The sequence below is a fragment of the Suricata suricatta genome, chromosome 12 (genome assembly GCF_006229205.1).
Source record: "Suricata suricatta isolate VVHF042 chromosome 12, meerkat_22Aug2017_6uvM2_HiC, whole genome shotgun sequence".
Taxonomy (NCBI): domain Eukaryota; kingdom Metazoa; phylum Chordata; class Mammalia; order Carnivora; family Herpestidae; genus Suricata; species Suricata suricatta.
Window position 1 is genome coordinate 84,673,627 of NC_043711.1, and position 19,779 is coordinate 84,693,405.

Consider the following 19,779-nt stretch of genomic DNA (forward strand, 5'->3'; position numbering starts at 1 on the left):
TAAGCTTCACCGGAGCAGGGACACTGCCTCTATGGTTCACAAAGTTGGGCCTGGTACACGGCAGGCACCCACTGACACCTGAAGCCATGTTGGAGTGGCTGGTCAGGAAAGCCCACAGAGGTGGTGATGTCTGGGGCTGTGCAACCTTACTGTGTGTGGGGAAGGGCCCAGTTACCCTGGGCCCACAGCCTACCTGCTCGCGTGGGCACAGGGCCCGGGCCTTGGACAGAGGGGCTCGAGCTTGGGCTTGGTGGGGTTTTCCCTCTGCTGGGCTGACCTCCCATCGCTCCTCAGCAGACCACTCAGAAGCACATGGCCAGGAGAAATCTGAAAGAGATACTGTGATGGACACAGAGGCCTTGGGTACCCAGACACCCTCTCCCTCCCCGGTTCAGCCCTGCTGACCAGAGGAAATGATCCCCCTCCCAGCAGGACTAGGCTCTAGCCCCTCCACCAGACTCGGGAGGCTCTCTGCAACTAGACCGTTTTCTCTGGCAGGCCTACCTTTTTCTACATGGCAGCCATTCTCTCCTCTCTGTTTCTGGGCCTTTGCCTCTTGTGGCCCACTGTTTGGAATGTCCTTTTCCCCTTTAGGGCTTATCTGGACCCCACCCTTCCCTGGGAAGATTTACCTGAATCCTCCAGCCCTCAGCGACTCGACAGGCCTACTCTGAACTATTTCATGAGGTGGGATCAAAACGCTGCCCATGGCTAGGGTGGGCAAGAGGGGGATCCAAGGAGGCTTGGAATCTCATGTCACAACAAGCTAAGGTGACACTGGGCACACTGTTATTGGTGCTCAGTGTTACCATTTTGCACAGGGCAAAGTAAGATGACTAGCAGACCGTATGCCACAGCAATGACTTATAAAGCTTTGGAGGGATTGGCTGTCGAGCCACTTCTCTGCTTTCTGCCTCCATCTGAAAAATGGTGAAAACAATACCCAACATACGGGTCCAATAGATAAGGCAGGAGAAAAGCCTGGCCAGGGCCCACTTTTCCTTTACTGTGTCCTGAATGTCGCTTCGCCAGAGGTTACTCCTGGGAGTCTTCCTTTTCTCTCTTTCTCTCAACTGCCTGTTGTGATCCTCCTCAAGTTGTTGGGGTTTTTGTTTTATTTTTTTTAAGATTTTATTTTTAAGTAATCTCTACACCCACCATGGGGTTCAAATTACAATCCCAAGATCAAGAGTCACATGCTCAACTGACTGAGGCAGCCAGGTACCCCCTTCCCAAGTTTTAATTATTCATTTGTTAGAGTGTTTACTTGTTTAATTTGCCATTATTCTATAGCTTGATGAGTATAAAGACCTCATTTTGCCTATTTCCTCAACACTTCATGAGACACCTGGCCCATAAAAGGCACTCCACAGACATTAGCTAAATGGACCAAAGTGATTATTAGCTCATTGGACAAGTGTCTTATTCTTAGAATAACTTTTTTTTAATGTTTATTTTTGAGAGAGAGAGACAGAGCACAAGCAGAGGAGGGGCAGAGAGAGAGGGAGACATAGAATCCTAAGCACACTCCAGGCTTTGAGAGCCCAGTAGAGTGTTCAAACTCACGAACAGCGAGATCATGACCTGAGCCCAAGTTGGACACTTAACCAATTGAGTCACCGAGGCACCCCTAGAATAATTTTAATTCCCAGGTTTCTAGGGTAAGGCTAATTTTTTCACTTTATTACAGTAATTCAGGGAGGTAGTTTCATTCTTTCAAATAGTTCCATCCTTTTCAGAAGAGACAAGGAATAATTATACCAGTTTGCTTCTCTGGAGGAGGCCACAGAATGGCACAATGACACAGCAGGCTCTGGCCTTGCCTTTGAACCCTTCACCATGCCTGGGTAAGTACAGGTTTTGGTCGTCATCATGCAGAGTTCAATACTCCTGAGGATACAGCTCTTTAATAGAAAATGCGCCCATCTTCAGGAAATGGCTCCCAGCACCCACTTCCTGCTCAGACTGAAATGGACTTGAATGTCCTGACTGCTAGGGCTCCTCTTCACATCAGGTTTTCAACGTTCTTGTTCCCCAGCCTTTCCTTTCCCCTTGGGTATCACATACAAGCTCTATCCTTAACTGTGCATACGTGAGTCCAGAAAAATCTCAGGGACAGATCTTTTCTGGGTAGCATGAGCCATTAATTCAGACCAACCAGCTTCTATTTGTATGACTTTGGGCAAAGCATATAACCTCTGTCCCATCTTTGAATCAAGGATAGTACCAACTCCACTGGGTTGTGGGGAGAAGTCAGGGAGCCTGGCATAGACTGAGTGCTCAGTAAAGGTTAGTTTCCTTTTCCCTCCTTCATCAAGACAATGTCACCATGATCAGCAACTGCACTAAACCCAGAGACTCCTTTCTGCAGCAGGTGGAGCTGGGGGATGGGCGTGAGAGGTTAGGAGAGCCACAGTCAGGCTGGAAGCCCCCCCGACCTCTGCCAGCTTCCATCACCTGGCCTGGTCAGGGCCAGACCACTTCCTGAGAGCAAATGAAGACCACGGGATATGCAGGCCTAGGAGGAGGACATGTTGGCCAAAACTCTAGAGAGAATCTAATTATTAATTGCAAAAGTACTTGAAAAATTAACTAAGTGCTAGGCACTTTCTAGGGGGTCCAGGCCAGTGGGTGGAAGGAAAGAGTAAAGGCTGCTGAGATCAGCACACTGCCTACAGTTGTTTTTTGATCTTCTCACTTGATCCTTTGAGAGCTCGGCAGCTTTGAAACCCATTCATGTACAGTGATCAGAGCTCAGAGAGAGCAACCTCGTGCTCACTCTCACGTAGCTGGTTAGTGCGGAGCTGGTCTATAATCCACGTCTTGTGTGTGTGTGTGTGTGTGTGTGTGTGTGTGTGTGTGTGCTTCCGAAGATAATTTCTCAGCGGCAGAAGTAAGAGTGACGAATTTGATTCAGCTAAAAGGAGACCTCTCTCTCAACTGAGAAGTATCACCCTTTGGAGAAGAACTGTAGACTTTACAGCCTTATAATTCAAAGATTATAATCCAGACTCCTCTTAGTCACTGACATTGGAAGGCTGTAGTCTGGGGTGGTGGTGGGGTGCAAATCATACGGGAAATTGGTGACTGAGATGGGACCAGACAGACATGAAGACAAGCTGGAGGGAATAATGTAAGTCTCCGGGGGTGAGGGAGGCCAAAGGCAGAGAGGGGAGGCCTGGGTTGCTTTGCAGACCCTCAAAACCACGCCCGCACATCCTCAACAGAACCACTTCTTATCCTGGAACTCGTTCCCCCACTGTAAAGCTCACTCCCGGCCTCTGAGGGAACCATCCTTCCTCATAGTCCTGAGACCACTGGAAAACAAAAGCAAACTTACTTACTGGTTTCCTGTCATCAAAGCTTGGGACCAGGGCTCAGCTTAGATGCATGCTTTGGCTGGAGAGGTTATGGCCTTTGGAGGGCCCTTCTGGACATCTTCCAAAGTCCTTAGCCCTAGGGCACCCAGAATCCTCTCAGTCCGGGAGACTCTTCAGGGAGATGCTCTTGGTATCGTCGTGGGTCAGCAGTTTGTACACCTGGGATGAGAAAGGAGACTCATGCTCCTTAGAGACCCCCAATTGGGCAGCCCTCCCAAGCACAGCCAGGCCAAGGAAGAAGGCCCAGGGCTCTCTGAGCTCTGTCATAGGGTCCTTGGGGCTCCCAGCTCACATCGGCAGCCTCTGTGGTTCTCACAACCACCCATTTCCTCTGACGGCATCACAGACCATCAAGGAGCCACTTTCCCCAAGTTCCTGTTTCTAAAGGAGAAGCAGCTGCCTTGTCAGGATCCTAGAGGGAGAGGTTTTTCTCTGGCTTTGTGGCTTGGTCTTGCCTGAGGAACATGGAACTGAGGTAAATGTGTTTCCCATGCTTACCTGACCATTATAATCATCCAAGGTTCTCGTTGGTATCAGATTCCTGGGATCCTCCATTTTCTGAATCCAAGTCCCCAGAGGAAATCTGAATTTTATACACAAGAGATTCCTTTGACTGGCTTTGGGGGAGACACTGCCTTGGAGTGATGTGTCTTAATCTTTAATGTGTACAGGTATCCCTTGGGGATCTTGTTAAATATTTATTTATTTATTTAATTTTTTTTAAAATGTTTTATTTATTTTTGATACAGAGAGAGACAGAGCATGAGAGGGGGAGGGGCAGAGAGAGAGGGAGACACAGAATCTGAAGCAGCTCCAGGCTCTGAGCTAGCTGTCTGCACAGAGCCCGATGCAGGGCCCAAACCCACAAACATGAGATCTGACCTGAGCCGAAGCCGGCTGCTCAACCGACTGAGCCACCCAGGCGCCCCTAAATATTTATTTTTAAGAGGGAGGGAGGGAGGGAGGGAAAGGGAAAGGAAGAGAGGAAGAGAGAGGGAGAGGGAGGGGAGGGGAGGAGACGGAGAGAGGGAGGGAGAGGGAAGGAAAGAGAGCACGCACTATTGGGGGAGGGGCAGAGAGAGAGGAAGATGGAGGATCCAAAGTGATTCAAAGCGGGCTCTGCACTGACAGCTAACAGCAGAGAGCTGGATGCAGGGCTAGGACTCACAAGTTGTGAGATCACCACTTGAGGTGAAGTCAGAAGTCAGACTGACTGAGCCACCTAGGCTCCCCTTTGGGGATCTTATTAAATAGCAGATTCTAGTTTGGTGGATCTGGGGTGAGACTTAAGAGTCTGTACTGCTAACAACTCCAGGCAATATCCCACATTGCTGGTCCATAAACCACTTTGAGCAGTAAGACCCAGACAGTGGTTCTTCATGTGTGGTCCCAGGCCAGCAGCCTCAGGATCATCTAGGAGTTTGTTAAACATACACATTCTAGGGCCCCATCTCAGATCTGCTAAATCAGAAACTCCATAGGGGGACAAGCCCTCCAGGTGTTCTGATACACAGCCCAAGCTTGAGAATCACTCAGCTAGGATAAAGAATTTAAAACATCTTTTTAACATTTGCTTATTTTTGAGAAAGAGCATGTGCAAGCAGGGGAGGGGCAGAGAGAGGGAGACAGAGGATCCAAAGCAGACCCTGCACTGAAACAGACAGCCCAATGCAGGGCTTGAACTCAAGAACCATGAGATCATGACCTGAAGTCAGATGTTTAACCACCTATCCAGGTGTCCTAGGATAAGGAATTTGATAAAATTGTCTTTGATTGTTACCTGTCCTTAAATTTAAGTAAAATCCTCATCTCATTACAGTCTAAATAACCATACCTACTGCTGCCTTTCCATTACGGGGCTTAGTATTCCTGGAGACAGATGCTTTTTAAAACAAAAGGCACTGAAATAGCTACTGACTCCAGCTCAGACTATGAAGCCTTTTCTGGGGCCCTGACAGCTTAAGAACACATTCCTGCTCGAGTTCTTTCTCCTGGGGAAGATTGGTTTGAGATTTAACTCCATGGGCACCCGGTGTGAAGAACTGAAAGGAGCCAGAGTGGAGGCACATCCTGTGTAAGCTCACTGTAATCAGGATATTAGAATGGGTGACGGCCACTCAAGGATTTGGCCTGTGGCAGTGAGGGAACTGAGCACAGGCCCACCCTCCTGCTCTTGTCTGATGTCCACCTTCTTATTTGACTGGAGAACTTTCAGACTGGCCTCAAGGTGGGATCCAAGGAGGCATCTGAGAATTACTTTAAAAGTCCAGATCTGCTGTGTATTAGTTTTGTGACCCCTTGTAGTTACCTCTGGGCCTGTTTCTTATCCATAAAATGGGACTAGCATGTACCTCACTGGACCAGTATTATGAAACATATAGAAGGTGCAAAGGCTCCCAGCCTATGGTAGATGCTCAATAAAAGGCTGAATATGAGGGGCACTTGGGTGGCTCAGTCAGCTAAGTGTCCAGCTTTGGCTCAGGTCATGATCTCACAGTTCGGTTCGTGAGTTCAAGTCCCACACTGGGCTGTCTGCTGTCAGCATGGAGCCCACATTGGATCCTCTGTCCCCCTCTTTCTGCCCCTCCTCTAATCATGCTCTCTCAAAAATAAACATTAAAAAATATATAAATAATGCCAGAAAGTGACATAATAAATTCTTATTTTTAAAAAAGGCTGACTATGCAAATACATTGATTTTGGAAGAACTAGGAAGTTTTTCAGGCTAGGTGACCTCAGCCAAATCACTTAACTCTCCTCACCCATTCCTTGTCTATGAAACAGACTTGACCACTTGGCACGGGTGCCCTAAGAACTGGGTAAGATGATTTACATGGAGGAGCTTTATACAATCATCTTGGGTAATCTATCTAGCCATTTCCTTGACTCTCACAAAGCACCTAAGTGTTTCTGGACTGAACAGTGAGAAAGGAAATGAAAATGGTAAGAGGAAAAAGTATGGTATGGACCCATCAGATGTAGTCAGTTGTGGCCTGACTCCAGTCACAAGGCTACAATGGGAAAGCAGGCAACCATCCATGTGAGGTGTGGCCAAGAAGGGTGGAGTGATGTGGGCTTCAAGAACCACAAGACCACCTCCAGCTCAAAAACTTGTCCTGCATTGTCAGGAACTCAGCTTGGTGCCCTGTATCTCTGTCCACGTGCATTTTGCTTCATCTCCTTTCCCAGAACGAGCAGGGTCCATGTCATTTTGCAAGTATCTCCAACAGACATAGCAACCTCGATGTACTTACTATACGGTAGCAGCAGCCTCTGGATCATGTGAAACTGACCCAAGATGGTGGCCTCCTAATGTTACTGGTCAATACAAAGAGCCATTTCTGGAGAAATGCAGTCTTGCCTGTTTGAGAAACCCAGGCAAGTGGTTGCAGACTACTAAGTCAGGGTGGGACTCAGCAACCCCAATGGAGGGCAGAGCTGAAATGTGAAAAGCGGGGCATTTGGGTGGCTCAGTCGGTTGAGCGTCTGGCTTCGGCTCAGATCATGATCTCATGGCTCATGGGTTCAAGCCCCGCATCAGGTCTGCGCTGACAGCTAGCTCAGAGCCTGGAGGCTGTCTTCAGATTCTGTGTCTCCCTCTCTCTCTGACCCTCCCCTGCTCCCACTGTCTCTCTGTCTCTCAAATATAAATTTTAAAAAATGAAATGTGAAATGCCTTTCCAAGTTAGCTTTTCTCCTTCATCATAAACCACATAATTGGGCCTCTCACGATTTTCAGTTTGAGGGGAATAGCGGTGTGTCCGATGGGCCTGGAGTTCACTCCTAGATGGGCTTACTGGTATGACCTTGGGCAAATTACTTATTCGGAGTCTTCATTTCTTCCTGGATGAGATAATGATCGAGTACGTGAAAATGCCCCGCATGAAGCCCATAAACATAACCTTGGTTCCACCCTGAACCCCAGTGAGTGGCTTGAGAGAAATAATACCAGCAATCAGGTAACAATGAGACATATACAGCTTTATTTAATAATCTGTAAAAAGTTGTACTCTGGCAGAGTGACGCATTCCCTATCTCAGCAGAAAGCGAACACTATGTCTGAAAAGCCCCTTCCTAAGATTCGGAACTGTCTAACCCTGAGCTTACATCTGATGCCATCAAGAGCTGAAGCCTTCTGTGTGGCGCCTGGTTTCCCCCTCTTCCCAGTGATGCACTGGCTGGGACCCCACACACGGCAGTCCACTGAACACAATTGTACCCACACAGTCTACCCTTACAGACCAGCCCCTTTCCTCTCTTTTTAAAGAACTGTCAAAAATGTTTCTGAGAAATGGGTTCTGTACCAATTTTACTTAGCTCCCACTAAGTCAGCTGAAGTTAAGGTTATGCCTATTATACATGATATTCCGCTGACGTCTTTGCCTTTTCCCCCAGCTGTTTCCTCAACATCTATGTAATTTTCAGGCCATACCTCTCCTTTTTCTGAGGATTGAGGGGTGGAGAAACACTCTTCGTCAGACTCAGGAGGCACTTCTTGTGGATAGCTCGTAAGTGGTATCAGACACTGCAGCGACAGCAGTTTTGCTCTTGCAGTGCGGAGGCCTGATATTTTGTTTTCCACCTTCCTGTGCTAAGAGAGTCCAGTAATTAAGCCATGCTCACTTCTTAGGAAAAGTCCATGTTGCATCAGAACCTCATCATTCGTGGGCTTCTCAAAGTATATCTCCCTCCCTTTTATTTACAGAATAACATATGTGAATGCATTTGGACAGAACAAGATAGCCGACCACCTTGCCTGACTCTCTTATGTAACAGGCTCTTTTCTATTGGTCACAATCAACAGGAATTATGATCTACATTCCTCAGAGCTGCTGAAATCACTATGCAAATCTTGTTGACAAATTTGGAACCAAAAGAGAATGCAGTGATCTACTCAACCTAGAAACCTGTTCTGTAAATTTCCCTTAAAAACACCATTGAAAATGAAAAGGAAAAAAAAGGTCCCCTTTGTTTTTTTTTTTGTCTTTTTTTTTTGCAGAAGCTCTACAAGAAAGCATATCTAAAATCACAGAACTATGCACACACAAACACAGACACGCGTGCTCACACACATACACCAGGATCAAAGAATCTTGTCAGATATGCAGTTGGGAAAGCACAAAGAAAAGCTGGCAAGAGAAGATATGGAAGTTTGATCAGCTAGAGATGCTGGAATGTTACAGTAATGGCAAGGAAGTGGTTCTTGGTACATACAAAAAGGAGGGTGGGCAAGCAGAGAGAATAAATCCAGGATACCAGACAGTGTCAGTGGCCATGCAGGAGTTAAAGATAGATGCCAGTTTGCCGGATGAAATGTTATATTATGGAGTGGTCATCTGAAGGAGGACTTGCATGGTCCGGGGGAGGATCATCTGCTTAACAGGACACCTCCATGGTGTGGTGTCTGTCCACAACATCAGGGGACTCAGAGGATTCTTGAGTTCCATCTGATTGATTGCTGGTGACCGATCGGCTGAAGGCACTTTCTCCAGAGCCGATGCTACTTGAAGTTGAGTGGGTTCGTGATCGGGCGAGCCGGGTCATGCTGGCAGATGGTACTGCAAGAAAGAACCAAGAGGACTAGAAGATGGAGCCCTGGCTAAGCTTAGCTAATTCAAAAATTTCACCAAAGGTTTTGCTTTATGTTTAGCTTTCCCAACCCATTTGAGGGGAGACCCAGGAATAGCCATCTTCATTTTGCATTGTTTGCTTAGGTGAGTGGCTATATGAGAGGCTCATTTAATCCTCTGGATCTGATTGGAATCTCAGCTAATTCTAGTCTATAGGAGAACAAGGGGAAACCTAAGTCCAGAATACAGCCTCTTAGCTACGCCCACACTGTTCATACAGTGATTAGAAAAGAGGCTTTGGGAACCCAGATAGGTAACCAAAACCTGCAGTGCATGCAAGACTAAACCAAAAAAAAAGACGAACCACACAAGTATGAAGGTGTTTCACAAACACAGTGCAAGCCCGATACAACAAGACTACCATCCGTGTCCACAGGCTATCCTTGCTACCTGGGGAGGAGGCCTCGAGGAAGGTGTGGGCGCAGGGGAGGGCAGGTGGGCTGGCGCTGACCTCTATGCAGCCAGCAAGGTACATGCTGCCTGCAAGGGAAGGGCTCTAGGGTCGGGTGTTTCACTCACATTACTGTTCTACCACTGCTTTGACCCTACAGTCCTTCCAGGTTGGCCAGGACATGGCCTTACCTGGCATATCTTTTTGTCCATCTTTCTGAGGCACTGGCTATTCCTCTAGCTGTCATTTCAATGCTGGGGTCAAAAGATGCCATCGCCTACAGAGTTTCCCAGGCATAGGCTCTGACATTCCTATTTAGAATCAAGGCTGCCCTTCAATTCCTGTGTCTGAGGCTCATGCAAGGATCAGTAGGTGGTGGTGGAAGAGGGGCCCTGCCTATAAAGTTTTGGCTACTGCTGTGACCCTGGATTTGTATGGTAAGAGAAAGCTTGGCTATTACAACCTGCTCCTTTCTTCCTGGAGAACCAGGGCTGGACCTGCAGGTTAACCCTCTTGGGGCACAACGAGCCACGTTCTATCGGGCTCTCACTGCACAGGAAAACCGCGGACATGCTGCAGGCAGCCAATACAGCCAGGAGAGCGTGGCTGGGAGGCAGGGGCGAGGCCAGCACAGAGGAAGGTACCTGGCTCGGTGCTCAAGTGACTGAGCTGCACATACGGGACTGGAAGCAGGATGGACACAGGAAAAGGCAGGTTAGTGACCCAAGAGTGCCAAATGGCAACCTCGGCTGCCTAGTAAACACTGACAGAATAGTTTAAGTCAGGGATGAAGTTTTATTTTAAGGTCCCAGAGAAGAGATGAGGCTGACTGATATTTTATTACCATCTGGGATGCTGCTCTCAACTAGCCAAGGGCAACTGTTTTCTCCTATACTATCAACAGCCACCTGTTTTGGATCAGAAATGGGCTGGAAGATCAGCTGTTTCCTAGGAAAGGGATGAAAACCGGCTAAGAAAGGGACTTCTCCTCCCATTGAGCCAGAGGGATGTGGGTGTGGGCTCGGTTGGTAGTGGCTCACAGACGTGGATGACACAGCCACTCTAGACAAGACATACACAGTCTGCCTGCCAGGCACAGGGCTGTACCCAGGGGCCAGCTGCTGCCAGGCAGCTGTCCAATGGCCATTTTCCACACTTACAAAGACCGGGGAAAAAAAAAATATCCCTACTGGGTAAAGAGCTCTGTACCTGGTTTGAAGAGTTTTTCTTCTTAAAAATTCCAAGAAGGGAGCAAGTGTGGATAGTCGGTGACAAATGAGAAAGCTCGGGGTCTCACAATACAAGAGACCAGGACAGTGGCACACAATATGAACACATCCTTGGACTCACTCTAAACTACTGGGCAAGTTCACTTCCTGCGTGGGGTGGTTGTAACTGAGGAGATTACCCTTTTCTTCGGAAGTCTCCATTGTGTTTTTCTAGGCCAGGCATCATTTCCAGCCGAGTTCAAATGCAAATTTCAGATTCATGCTTAGGAAAGCCTAAGTACCAGTGGTTGAAAAGATGAACTCTAGAATAAGACTGCTAGGGTCTGAAACATGGTTCTGCAGGTGAACTGTTATCCTAGGAAATGTGTTTATTAGCCTCTCTGAGCCTCAGTTTCTTCTACAAAATGGGACTAATAACAGAACTTACCTCTTAAGGTTATAAACATAGAATGCCTGGCACAAGGCAAGTGCTTAATAAGTGTTATCTCACCTTATATATATTTGCACAGAAGAATGCTCCATCAACATTTTGTTTTTTACTTGACGTTAGTCTGGCTAGCAAAGAGGTTATGCCCTGAGAACTGTGGGCTCCCTAGATGTCAAAAATGACCCCATTATCATTAAATTTTTGCTAGAAAAAAAGTTTTGCACTACTCACTGTAGCCCATTCCCTGCAGAAAGTACTTGAAGGCCTCGGTGAGCTTTCCAGGCTAGGGGAACAAATAAGGAGGTATTAATCTTTGCACAGGCAGAGAAGGCGAATCAAATAGTGCTTTGTAAAAACAGTCTCCTTACCTGGACTACTTGGGGTAGTCCGCCGCAGTCTGCCATCTGAAAGAGGAGAAAAATGTAAGTTAGCTGGTACTTAGAGGACATGACCTGAGAATCCAGGATTCTTTTCCAATAGGGCAGGATTAACTCAATGTCTAAGTGTACAATACACTTATACAAAGACATATCCTAGCAATAACCTTGGATATAAGTCTGAAAAGATTATTTAATACTTATTAATCAGTAAGATGTACAGCCTGGTTTTCAGGCCCAGGGTGAGAATTTTCCACTAAGAGTGACAGCGAAGTTACCACCATCTTCAACTATGGTTCTGCTACTAGCTGAAGAACGTTACTTGCAGAGTCCTCGAGCAGTGTGACCCTAACTTCTCAGGGCACCATGCTTCCTAAGTTCCCTCTCAGCTTAACATCTTCATTCTATAACTAAGAGGATTTCTCCAATCAGATGGTGATGTTGAATTCAGCCAACGCACTTTCCTCTCAAAAGTGGATTTGGTGAGGCTCCCACTTTATAAATACTTACAGCTGGTTATTGTCACCTGCGCAAGGATTTCTAGAGTAGGGTTTGTTAGCATGCATTGGAATTACCTGGAAGACTCATTAAAACTCAGATTCTTGGGTTTCTGCCCTAGAGATTCTGATTTAATAGGTCTGGGGTGGGGCTCAAGAAGTTGCATTTCCAATAAGCTCCCAGGTGAAGCAGATTCTGCTACTCTGCAGAAAACATGCCTTGTTTCTAAGGCCTGATGGCCCACCCTCTTCCTTCCTTCCTTCTGTACTCAGTATCCTCTATTCAGGCTGACTGGAGCGTTTTAAAAAAAAAATACAAACCATCGTTTCTACTCACTAGCATGAAAATGTTCTTTGAGGTGGGGGTCTGTTATTTAGCAGATGGGAACGCTACAGAAGGCATAGGAATTTGAGGTCAACAAGCGACAGTCCCCTAAAATTCTAATAGTAATATTAGGAACAAACATTTACCTTGATTTAAGTATAAAACAAATCTAACTGGCACAGGCTATATTTTCATGAAGTTTAAGAGTCAAAATCTGACATAAAACAGTTAACACACGTAGAGAGAAAATATTAAGAGCAACTATTTCCAAGCATGATGCTTATTAAATATTTGGAGTGGTGGGCATTTTTGCCCAGACGGAACCACATCTACAGCTCCTACGGAGTTCCATTTTGAGCTTTCAGAATTCCAATTCAAACCTGCAGTGAAAAACTACTGAAACCATGGGCTTTAAAAAAACAGAACAAAAGAAACAAATAAACTTCCTATTTTGGACCAGGTCATTAACCACCTGGACCTCAGAACATTCTGCGTTCTGTTGTTCTGTTGCTTCAGAGCATTAACCTCTGTTCTATCTCCAGGAGCTATGGCCAACTTCTGGTGAAAGGACTTCCCTTTCAAGCTACTTCAAAGAGAAAGGGAAGAAAGTAGAGGACTTTCAGGCTGAAAAAGATCAGCACTTCAATACAGTAATCCATATTCAAATCAGTGCGTCAGGCCAAACAGTTTACTACAGGCTGTAGAAAAAGTGGGGTTGAATCTCTTGTCTGAGGTACAATGAAAAGGGGGAGAAACTTGACTTTAGAAATTCAACTTAAGAGTTGCTCTCGGGGCACCTGAGTGGCTCAGTAGGTTAAGCATTGGACTTCGGCTCAGGTCATGATCTCACAGTATGTGGGTTCGAGCCCCGCATCAGGCTCTGTGCTGACCATTCAGAGCCTGAAGCCTGTTTCAGATTCTGTGTCTCCCCTCTCTCTGCCCCTCCCCAGCTCGTGCTCTGTTTCTCTCTGTCTCAATAATAAATAAACATTAAAAAAAAAAGTTGCTATCTGCTTTAAGAAAATGCACCCACCCTCATCATTAGAATGTTACTGGAAGCTTCCTTACCAATAAAATGGGACTTAATATGTAAATAATCTCCATCCATCATAAGTCTCACAACATTAAATAATCTTATGAAGCTTTTGATGACATGGGAAGATGCTTATGTCAAAAAGTTGAGGAAAACAGATACAGGGCTGTAAATATTTGATGATCTTAATGATGGCATCAGGATCCACACTGACAGCACAGAGACTGCTTGGGATTCATCTCTCCCTTCTCTCTGCCCCTCCTCTGCTTGCTCTCTCTCAAAATAAATACATAAATTTAAAAAATAAATCCATTGACAGTGTATAGGAAAAAGACACCAATATTTTTTACCAGAGGAGAACTTTGAGTGGTAGGATTATGGGTAATTTTTATAAAAAAGAATCAGAGAGAAATTTTCTTTCTTTCTGGGGAACTATTCCAGAAACAGAGTAATTTGAACCATGTATAATTAACTTACAAACTGGTTGGCAATGAGGAAAGAAAACACCTTACCTTTAGCAAAGTTGTATTTATAGGATTCAAGCGAGAATTGCATTCAACCTTTAAAATAAAAAAGAAACAATTTTATGAACTGTTAGAAAAATAAGAAATAGCTTGGCATGAGAATGATCTTCCAAGATCAAAAAGCTCAGTTTGGAGATGGCTGAATCAGCCAAAGAAATGTCCAAAATACAAAGTTTATAAAGTAAAAGATATATGATGCATTTTATATCTGATTATTTCTCAGTAGATCTAAAAAGTCTGGCTAATTTAATTTTCTGAATCTGTTGTGAGTATTTAAGAACTAAATGCTGAATCTAATTTCTCCTACTGGTTACATAACTTGGGGGCTAGTTAACCTATTTTAAAATGTCAATTGGACCATGGCCCTCACCTCAGCTGGGGTCCTGGGGGTTACCCAGCACAAATGGCCCTAAGCCCTTTGCACCCCCCAAGCCCCACCACACGGCTTACCCCTTTCCTGTGTCCTGGGTTTACCATTTCTCACAGCTTTTCTTGAGTCACAAGGTCTTTTGCTGCTGCAGCTAAATACTGACCACTCTATGTTCTCTTCTCTCACAGTAGTAATCATAATTACAACCTATGTGTTTACATGTTTGGTGTCTTATACTCCTATCCATGAAAGCAGAGACCTCAAAGAAAAAGTTTTAGGAAGATAATCTCTAGGATCAGCGATGTTTTATGGCTAATTTGATCAACTAAACCTCTCCTTTTTTTTTACACATGGTTGCCAAGCACACACATAAAAACACTGCTAGGAGCCTGGAATCTAGTGGGGGTGAAAATACATAATACAAGGCTGAAGGACATCACTTCAAAATTTTACAACTGAGCTGAGTGAGTACAGAATGATAAGTAGAATTTCAAGAGATACAGTGAGAAGGGGTAGGTGTTTGAAGGCTTCCAGAGTCCAGGGAAAAGCATAAGCAAAGAACCAGGAGATGTGAAGTGGATGTGCAGAGCACGTGTGGGTTGCAGAGCTAAGTGTGGTGTGAAGATGCACTGTGCGGCAAGTCTGGGAGGCAGACTGGAGCTGACCACAGAAGGCAAGAGGCCATGGGTTTCTGGGGTAAAAGGATTTGAGTTGTTTTAGGAAAGTAACTAGCAGTGGCCGGTATGACCGACTACAGAGGCAGCAAGCCAGTTAGGGAATTATTAAAGTTACCTAGGCAAGAATCAGTAATCCAGCTGAGCTCGAGGGACTGCTGATGGGAAGGTACACAAAACTCTTCTATAATCAGGGGATGATCTAAAAGCCAGGATCACCAAACCAAAGTTTTCCTCTATACAAATGACAATGCAGGCGGTAATACGCAAATGTACCAGTTTAGTACAGAATATGCATTAACTCTGAAGGGTAGAATTTAAAAACTACCCTAACTACCAAGTATAGGTGAGAACACAGAAGGTATGCAATAAATATTTTCTGGAAGAATGAGCTCCCATATCTGGATTTAATATAATAAATCATGCTTTCTTTGGTTCACCATATTGTAATTTCTATTAACTCTGTAAGAAGTCTCCATATCTGGTAAACCAAGCACAATGGTTGGTGTTTTGCCATGTCTACACCCTCCCCAACTCCCCAAATGCAGAGATTCCATCTTACTCCTTTTTGTATCCTCCATAGCATCGAGCAAACAGGGAGAAGATAAAAAAATGAGGCTGAATGAGTAACTGAGCAAGAAGAGTTAGCAAAAGGTACCAGAACTTGAGGAGTTCCTTCCTGCTCCTCCATGCATAGATAACCTTCTAATCCCTACCAATCTGTGGGATAAAATGCTAGCTCTCACAAGGGAGCTACGTTTGGATTTGTCTAGAAGAAAGACCAAATCTGTCTAAAAGAGTATTTACTTTGTGGTACAGATGGGGCTCCTGAAGTTCTTATTTATAAACACTGAAGGTGTGGAAATCAGAAAACAAGACCTTATCTGTACCAGCCAATCTATACAGTCATGACAAATAACTGGAAATGTTGCTTCAAGTCCATGCAAGTTTGAAAAAACAATTCAGGGGGCGCCTGGGTGGCTCAGTTGGTTAAACCTCTGACTTCGACTCAGGTCATGATCTCACGTTTGTGGGTTTCGGCCCCGTGTCGGGCTCAGAGCCTGGAGCCTGCTTCAGATTCTATGTCTCCCTGTCTCGCTGCCCCTCCCTCTCTCATGCTCTGTCTCTCTCTGTGTCTCAAAAATAAAGAAGACATTAATAAAAAAATAAAAATAAAAAAACAATTCAGTATTTAAAAAATTCTGATTAAGGGTATATTCTAAAAACAACACTGCTGTCTTATTTTAGGTCCATGTTTATGAAGAAAAAAAATTTTTTTTAATTTATTAAAAAAAATTCCAGCCAGGCCCCCTGAGGAGATGTTTTTGATAGGTATTTTTGAAGCATGAATCACACCTTTTAGCTAGAAAACACTGACCTTTTATCAAACTGCTTCATGATAAACTGAGATCATCACTATAACTTTATAACTTTGGGGGAATTTTTTTTTTGTGGACATGAGGGTCATTTACCTCTGTGTTCAAGCTGTGCCATGTATTTTATACCAGACACAGAATGTTTTACAGGATAATTCAGGGAGGTATGAATGTATATCATCACATCTACCTCAGCCCCATAAACCTTCTTGTCTATGTCTACACACCTGATTAGTTACTAGACTCCCTTTCCACAGAGCCTTACTCCCTAATGTCTTTCCTCTAAACAGGACAGAAGTGAAGGCTGTCAAAGAATACCCACACAGATACCTAAGTTATATACACTGTAGGTAAAACAAGTAAGTGCTAACAGACATATAAAAAATGGTCAACTTCATCTGTAATTTAAAAAAATACAAATTAAAACAGTGGGACACCAGTTTTAACCTATCAAATTATTAATAAAATGTAAAAATCCAATGCTGGATTGGATGCTGTGAAACAGGCACTCTCATACATTGCTGATACCAATACACTGTTATATCCCTACTGAAAGGAATTAGGCAAATGTTATAAAAGTTTTTGCAAAGGTTTATGATTTTTGGACACATTAATTCCACTTCTAAAAATCTATCCCAGGGAAATAATCAAAATTTCATTATAGATGTTCAACAAGGACTTAATTAATGGCGCAAAATCTGATATAATCAACTGGAAAACGAAGTTAAGTAAACAAAGGTACATTAACAAGACTATATATTATACAGACAAACTGACTTTATAATATGGAAAAAGGCTATTAAAAATACTATCAGTAATCAGGTCCCCAAACCTTATAGATTTTTAGTATCACCCAGTGTATGTTAGAGGAAAAGATAATAGTTTACTTTTGGGTAAAGGGATTGTGATTTTTCCTCCTGTCCTATTTTTAAATTTTTTCATATTGTCTACAATGAGCACATATTATGTTTACCAATGTGTTATGTACTTGAGGAGGCGGCAGAGGAGAGCATAAAGTCTCTCAGCAGCCATCCAGCCTGCTGACACAGTTCCAGATGTATGGTGGCTGCAGAAAGCCGAGGCTGTCAGAAATCTGACAATAAGCAAATGGTGTTTAGTTATTACTACCTGCCACGAGGTGAATGGTACCACACAAAGCAATCAAAGGTAATAATGATCCTATCTGATGAAATCTAGTGATTGATAAGTTAATTTTCCACATTGGATGACAAAGAGCAAACCTTGACACATGTAGTCAGAAATGAAATAAACAACAACAATAAAAATATTAGTATTTACAACTGTGTCTAGTGTGCTGGCAGTGTGCTGTACACATTTTACTGCATTTTTTGAAAAACTTTTATTTATTTGAGAGAGAAAAGGCACGCGTGAGCATGGGAGGGGCAGAGAGAGAGAGAGAGAAAGAGAATCCCAAGCAGACTCTGCACTGTTAGCACAGAGTCAGACACAGGACTTAACCCCACGAACCTTTAGATCATGACCTGAGCTGAAATCAAGAGCTGGACACTTAACCAACTGCGCCCCCATTTTATTGGGTTTTAATTTCATTTATCTTCAGAACATCAGGACACTTACCACAGCCTCGACTGCAGGTGAACTGTCCCCTACCACCAACAGAGTAGAACACCTGGGGAAAGGCAAAATAGAGGTGACATTCTGCAAACAGGACCTATATTCCACTGGATACTAAATTAGTCTATGAAAGGCAAAGATATTTAGCAACTCACTAGGGAAACTGAGACACTTACTTTAATGTCTTCGATTTGTTATCATTTTGGCCCAGCAAGGGTCTTTCAATCTCCAGGTCTCTGCGTCTAGAAAAATGAAGGAAGCAACACCCTTTTCAGGTAAAATCATGGCAACTCAGATTACTTCCTGGTTGTGAAAACCAAAATGTACCAAGGACAGGAAACTATTTTTCCTTCACGCCTGACGCGGGAAGGACCCTGTGCACTCTGTTCCCAAGCAGCTATCGTGAGTGATACAGAGTGGGAGCAAGGTTCCTGCAGGACACAGTGGGATGCCAAAAATTTAGAGGCAGCTTCAAAACTCAATGATAGTGCTACTGAAATCCTCGAATTCTAGCATTTAATTTTCCAACTAGTTTATAGCAATAAATTCCTTAAGAAAAGGGGAACTTTGAGAGAAAATTTATAACTAACATAGTTTTGTGCAGTACTTAGTAAACCTTACTGACTTCAACTAAAAATAAGGAGACTCTTTCATACAGAGGAAGGAGCTAGAGAGAGCAGGTACAAAATCTCTGGGTGAATTTGGGGAAGTTACAGCTGACCCATTTTCATGCACCCAGAAAGCTAGCAGGATAAGTCAAGGTAAGAATCACGCTCTCTCAGTGACGGGGGGAGACATGAAAGGTTTTGGAATACACAAACAAAAGAGAATTTACTAGTGTCCATGTGTTACTTCTGCCTGATAACAAGATGTCACCAAAGAGAAAGGCAATCAACGTCCAAGACTTCTATTCTTTGCCTCTTCTACATGTATTTTTCTGTCTTGCCTCACACTACCTGTATGTTTTTGTGTATATGTAAATTAGGTATTTTTGTCTTAAAGCACCTTAAAACTGCAACTCATATTTAAATGTGCCCAACATGGCCTTCAGTTCATGTATTCTTTATCTTTTTTTTTTTTTTTAAAGTAATCTGTACATCCAACATGGGGCTCGAACTCACAACACCAAAATCAAGTCACACGTTCTACCAACTGAGTCAGCCAGGAACCCCCATTTGTTCTCACTGAAAGCTGTTTTCCTATCTGTGTGAAAGCCTCTCCTCTTTTTTTCTGTGGTACAACATGAAAGCAATCTCATTACACAACACTGGAAAAAGTAGTTTATTTTCCCTTCTACTCTCCCTCAAATGTCCACTATCTTTTTAGAACTAGTTTACACTTCAGTGGAGGAACAGGAAACCACTGTACCCGTTATAAGAACCCAGGAAGAGCTGTAGGTTTTCTTGGTTGATATCTTGGGCAATGTGTAGTCGGTAGGTTTGAATCAGGTCCAGGTTGGCCTGCAACTCTTCCTAGAACAATTGAAAAGAGACACAGGTAAACTTCTGAGCTACAGCACAAGTGTATGTTGTTTGGTTTGCATTCTCAATGCCCAAAGCCAGATCTCTCTGCCCATGATGGCAAGTGGGGCACAGCTCTGGGCCTCTTATTATGCTGGTAGGCTGAAGAGCTGAAATCTTTACTTTCAACAGATTGGTTCGGTGCCATATTCCGTGTTGAATGAGGGCACAAAAGAATCTATTATGGAAAAGGCTGGTAATCAACTCCAGGTCAAATATAAGAACCTGGAGAAATGCTCTAAATATCCTGACCTGTAGCAACCTGAAACTACACTAGATTTGGATTCAAGTACTAGCTGTGGAACTTGGAAAGGTCACGTAGCCATTCAGAACCCTCATTTCCTTTTGTGTTTTTTTTTTTTTTTTGCCTGTTCTGCCATTCCTCATAAAACATGAAGATAATAAGCAGATACCTGACAAGGCTGTCTTATTT

General features: G+C 44.0%; 2 protein-coding genes across 8 annotated transcripts in view; both read right to left on the reverse strand.

Annotated features, from left to right (window-relative positions):
• The window catches only part of SLA2 (Src like adaptor 2), a 28,930-nt gene extending 25,008 nt beyond the window's left edge, over positions 1 to 3,922 (reverse strand). The window contains exons 1-3 of one of the 3 annotated variants that reach the window (XM_029918657.1): positions 3,879 to 3,922; positions 3,345 to 3,539; positions 194 to 327 (exon numbers count right to left, since the gene is read on the reverse strand). In XM_029918657.1, the coding sequence (XP_029774517.1) occupies positions 194 to 284 (91 nt within the window). In that variant the 5' untranslated portion in view covers positions 285 to 327; positions 3,345 to 3,539; positions 3,879 to 3,922. Of the gene's footprint in view, positions 1 to 193; positions 328 to 3,340; positions 3,685 to 3,878 lie in introns of those variants that run through there. The other 2 variants (XM_029918658.1, XM_029918656.1) reach the window with 2 other exon arrangements.
• Positions 3,923 to 7,340: 3,418 nt separating this feature from the next.
• Positions 7,341 to 19,779, reverse strand: part of NDRG3 (NDRG family member 3) — a 66,911-nt gene continuing 54,472 nt past the window's right edge. For all 5 annotated transcript variants that reach the window (XM_029918655.1, XM_029918652.1, XM_029918653.1 and 2 more), the window contains 7 exons: positions 19,195 to 19,298; positions 18,003 to 18,068; positions 17,830 to 17,881; positions 13,802 to 13,849; positions 11,426 to 11,461; positions 11,289 to 11,340; positions 7,341 to 8,938 (listed from right to left, as the gene is read on the reverse strand). In XM_029918655.1, coding sequence (XP_029774515.1) covers positions 8,757 to 8,938; positions 11,289 to 11,340; positions 11,426 to 11,461; positions 13,802 to 13,849; positions 17,830 to 17,881; positions 18,003 to 18,068; positions 19,195 to 19,298 — 540 coding nt within the window. In that variant the 3' untranslated portion in view covers positions 7,341 to 8,756. The remainder of the gene's footprint in view (positions 8,939 to 11,288; positions 11,341 to 11,425; positions 11,462 to 13,801; positions 13,850 to 17,829; positions 17,882 to 18,002; positions 18,069 to 19,194; positions 19,299 to 19,779) is intronic.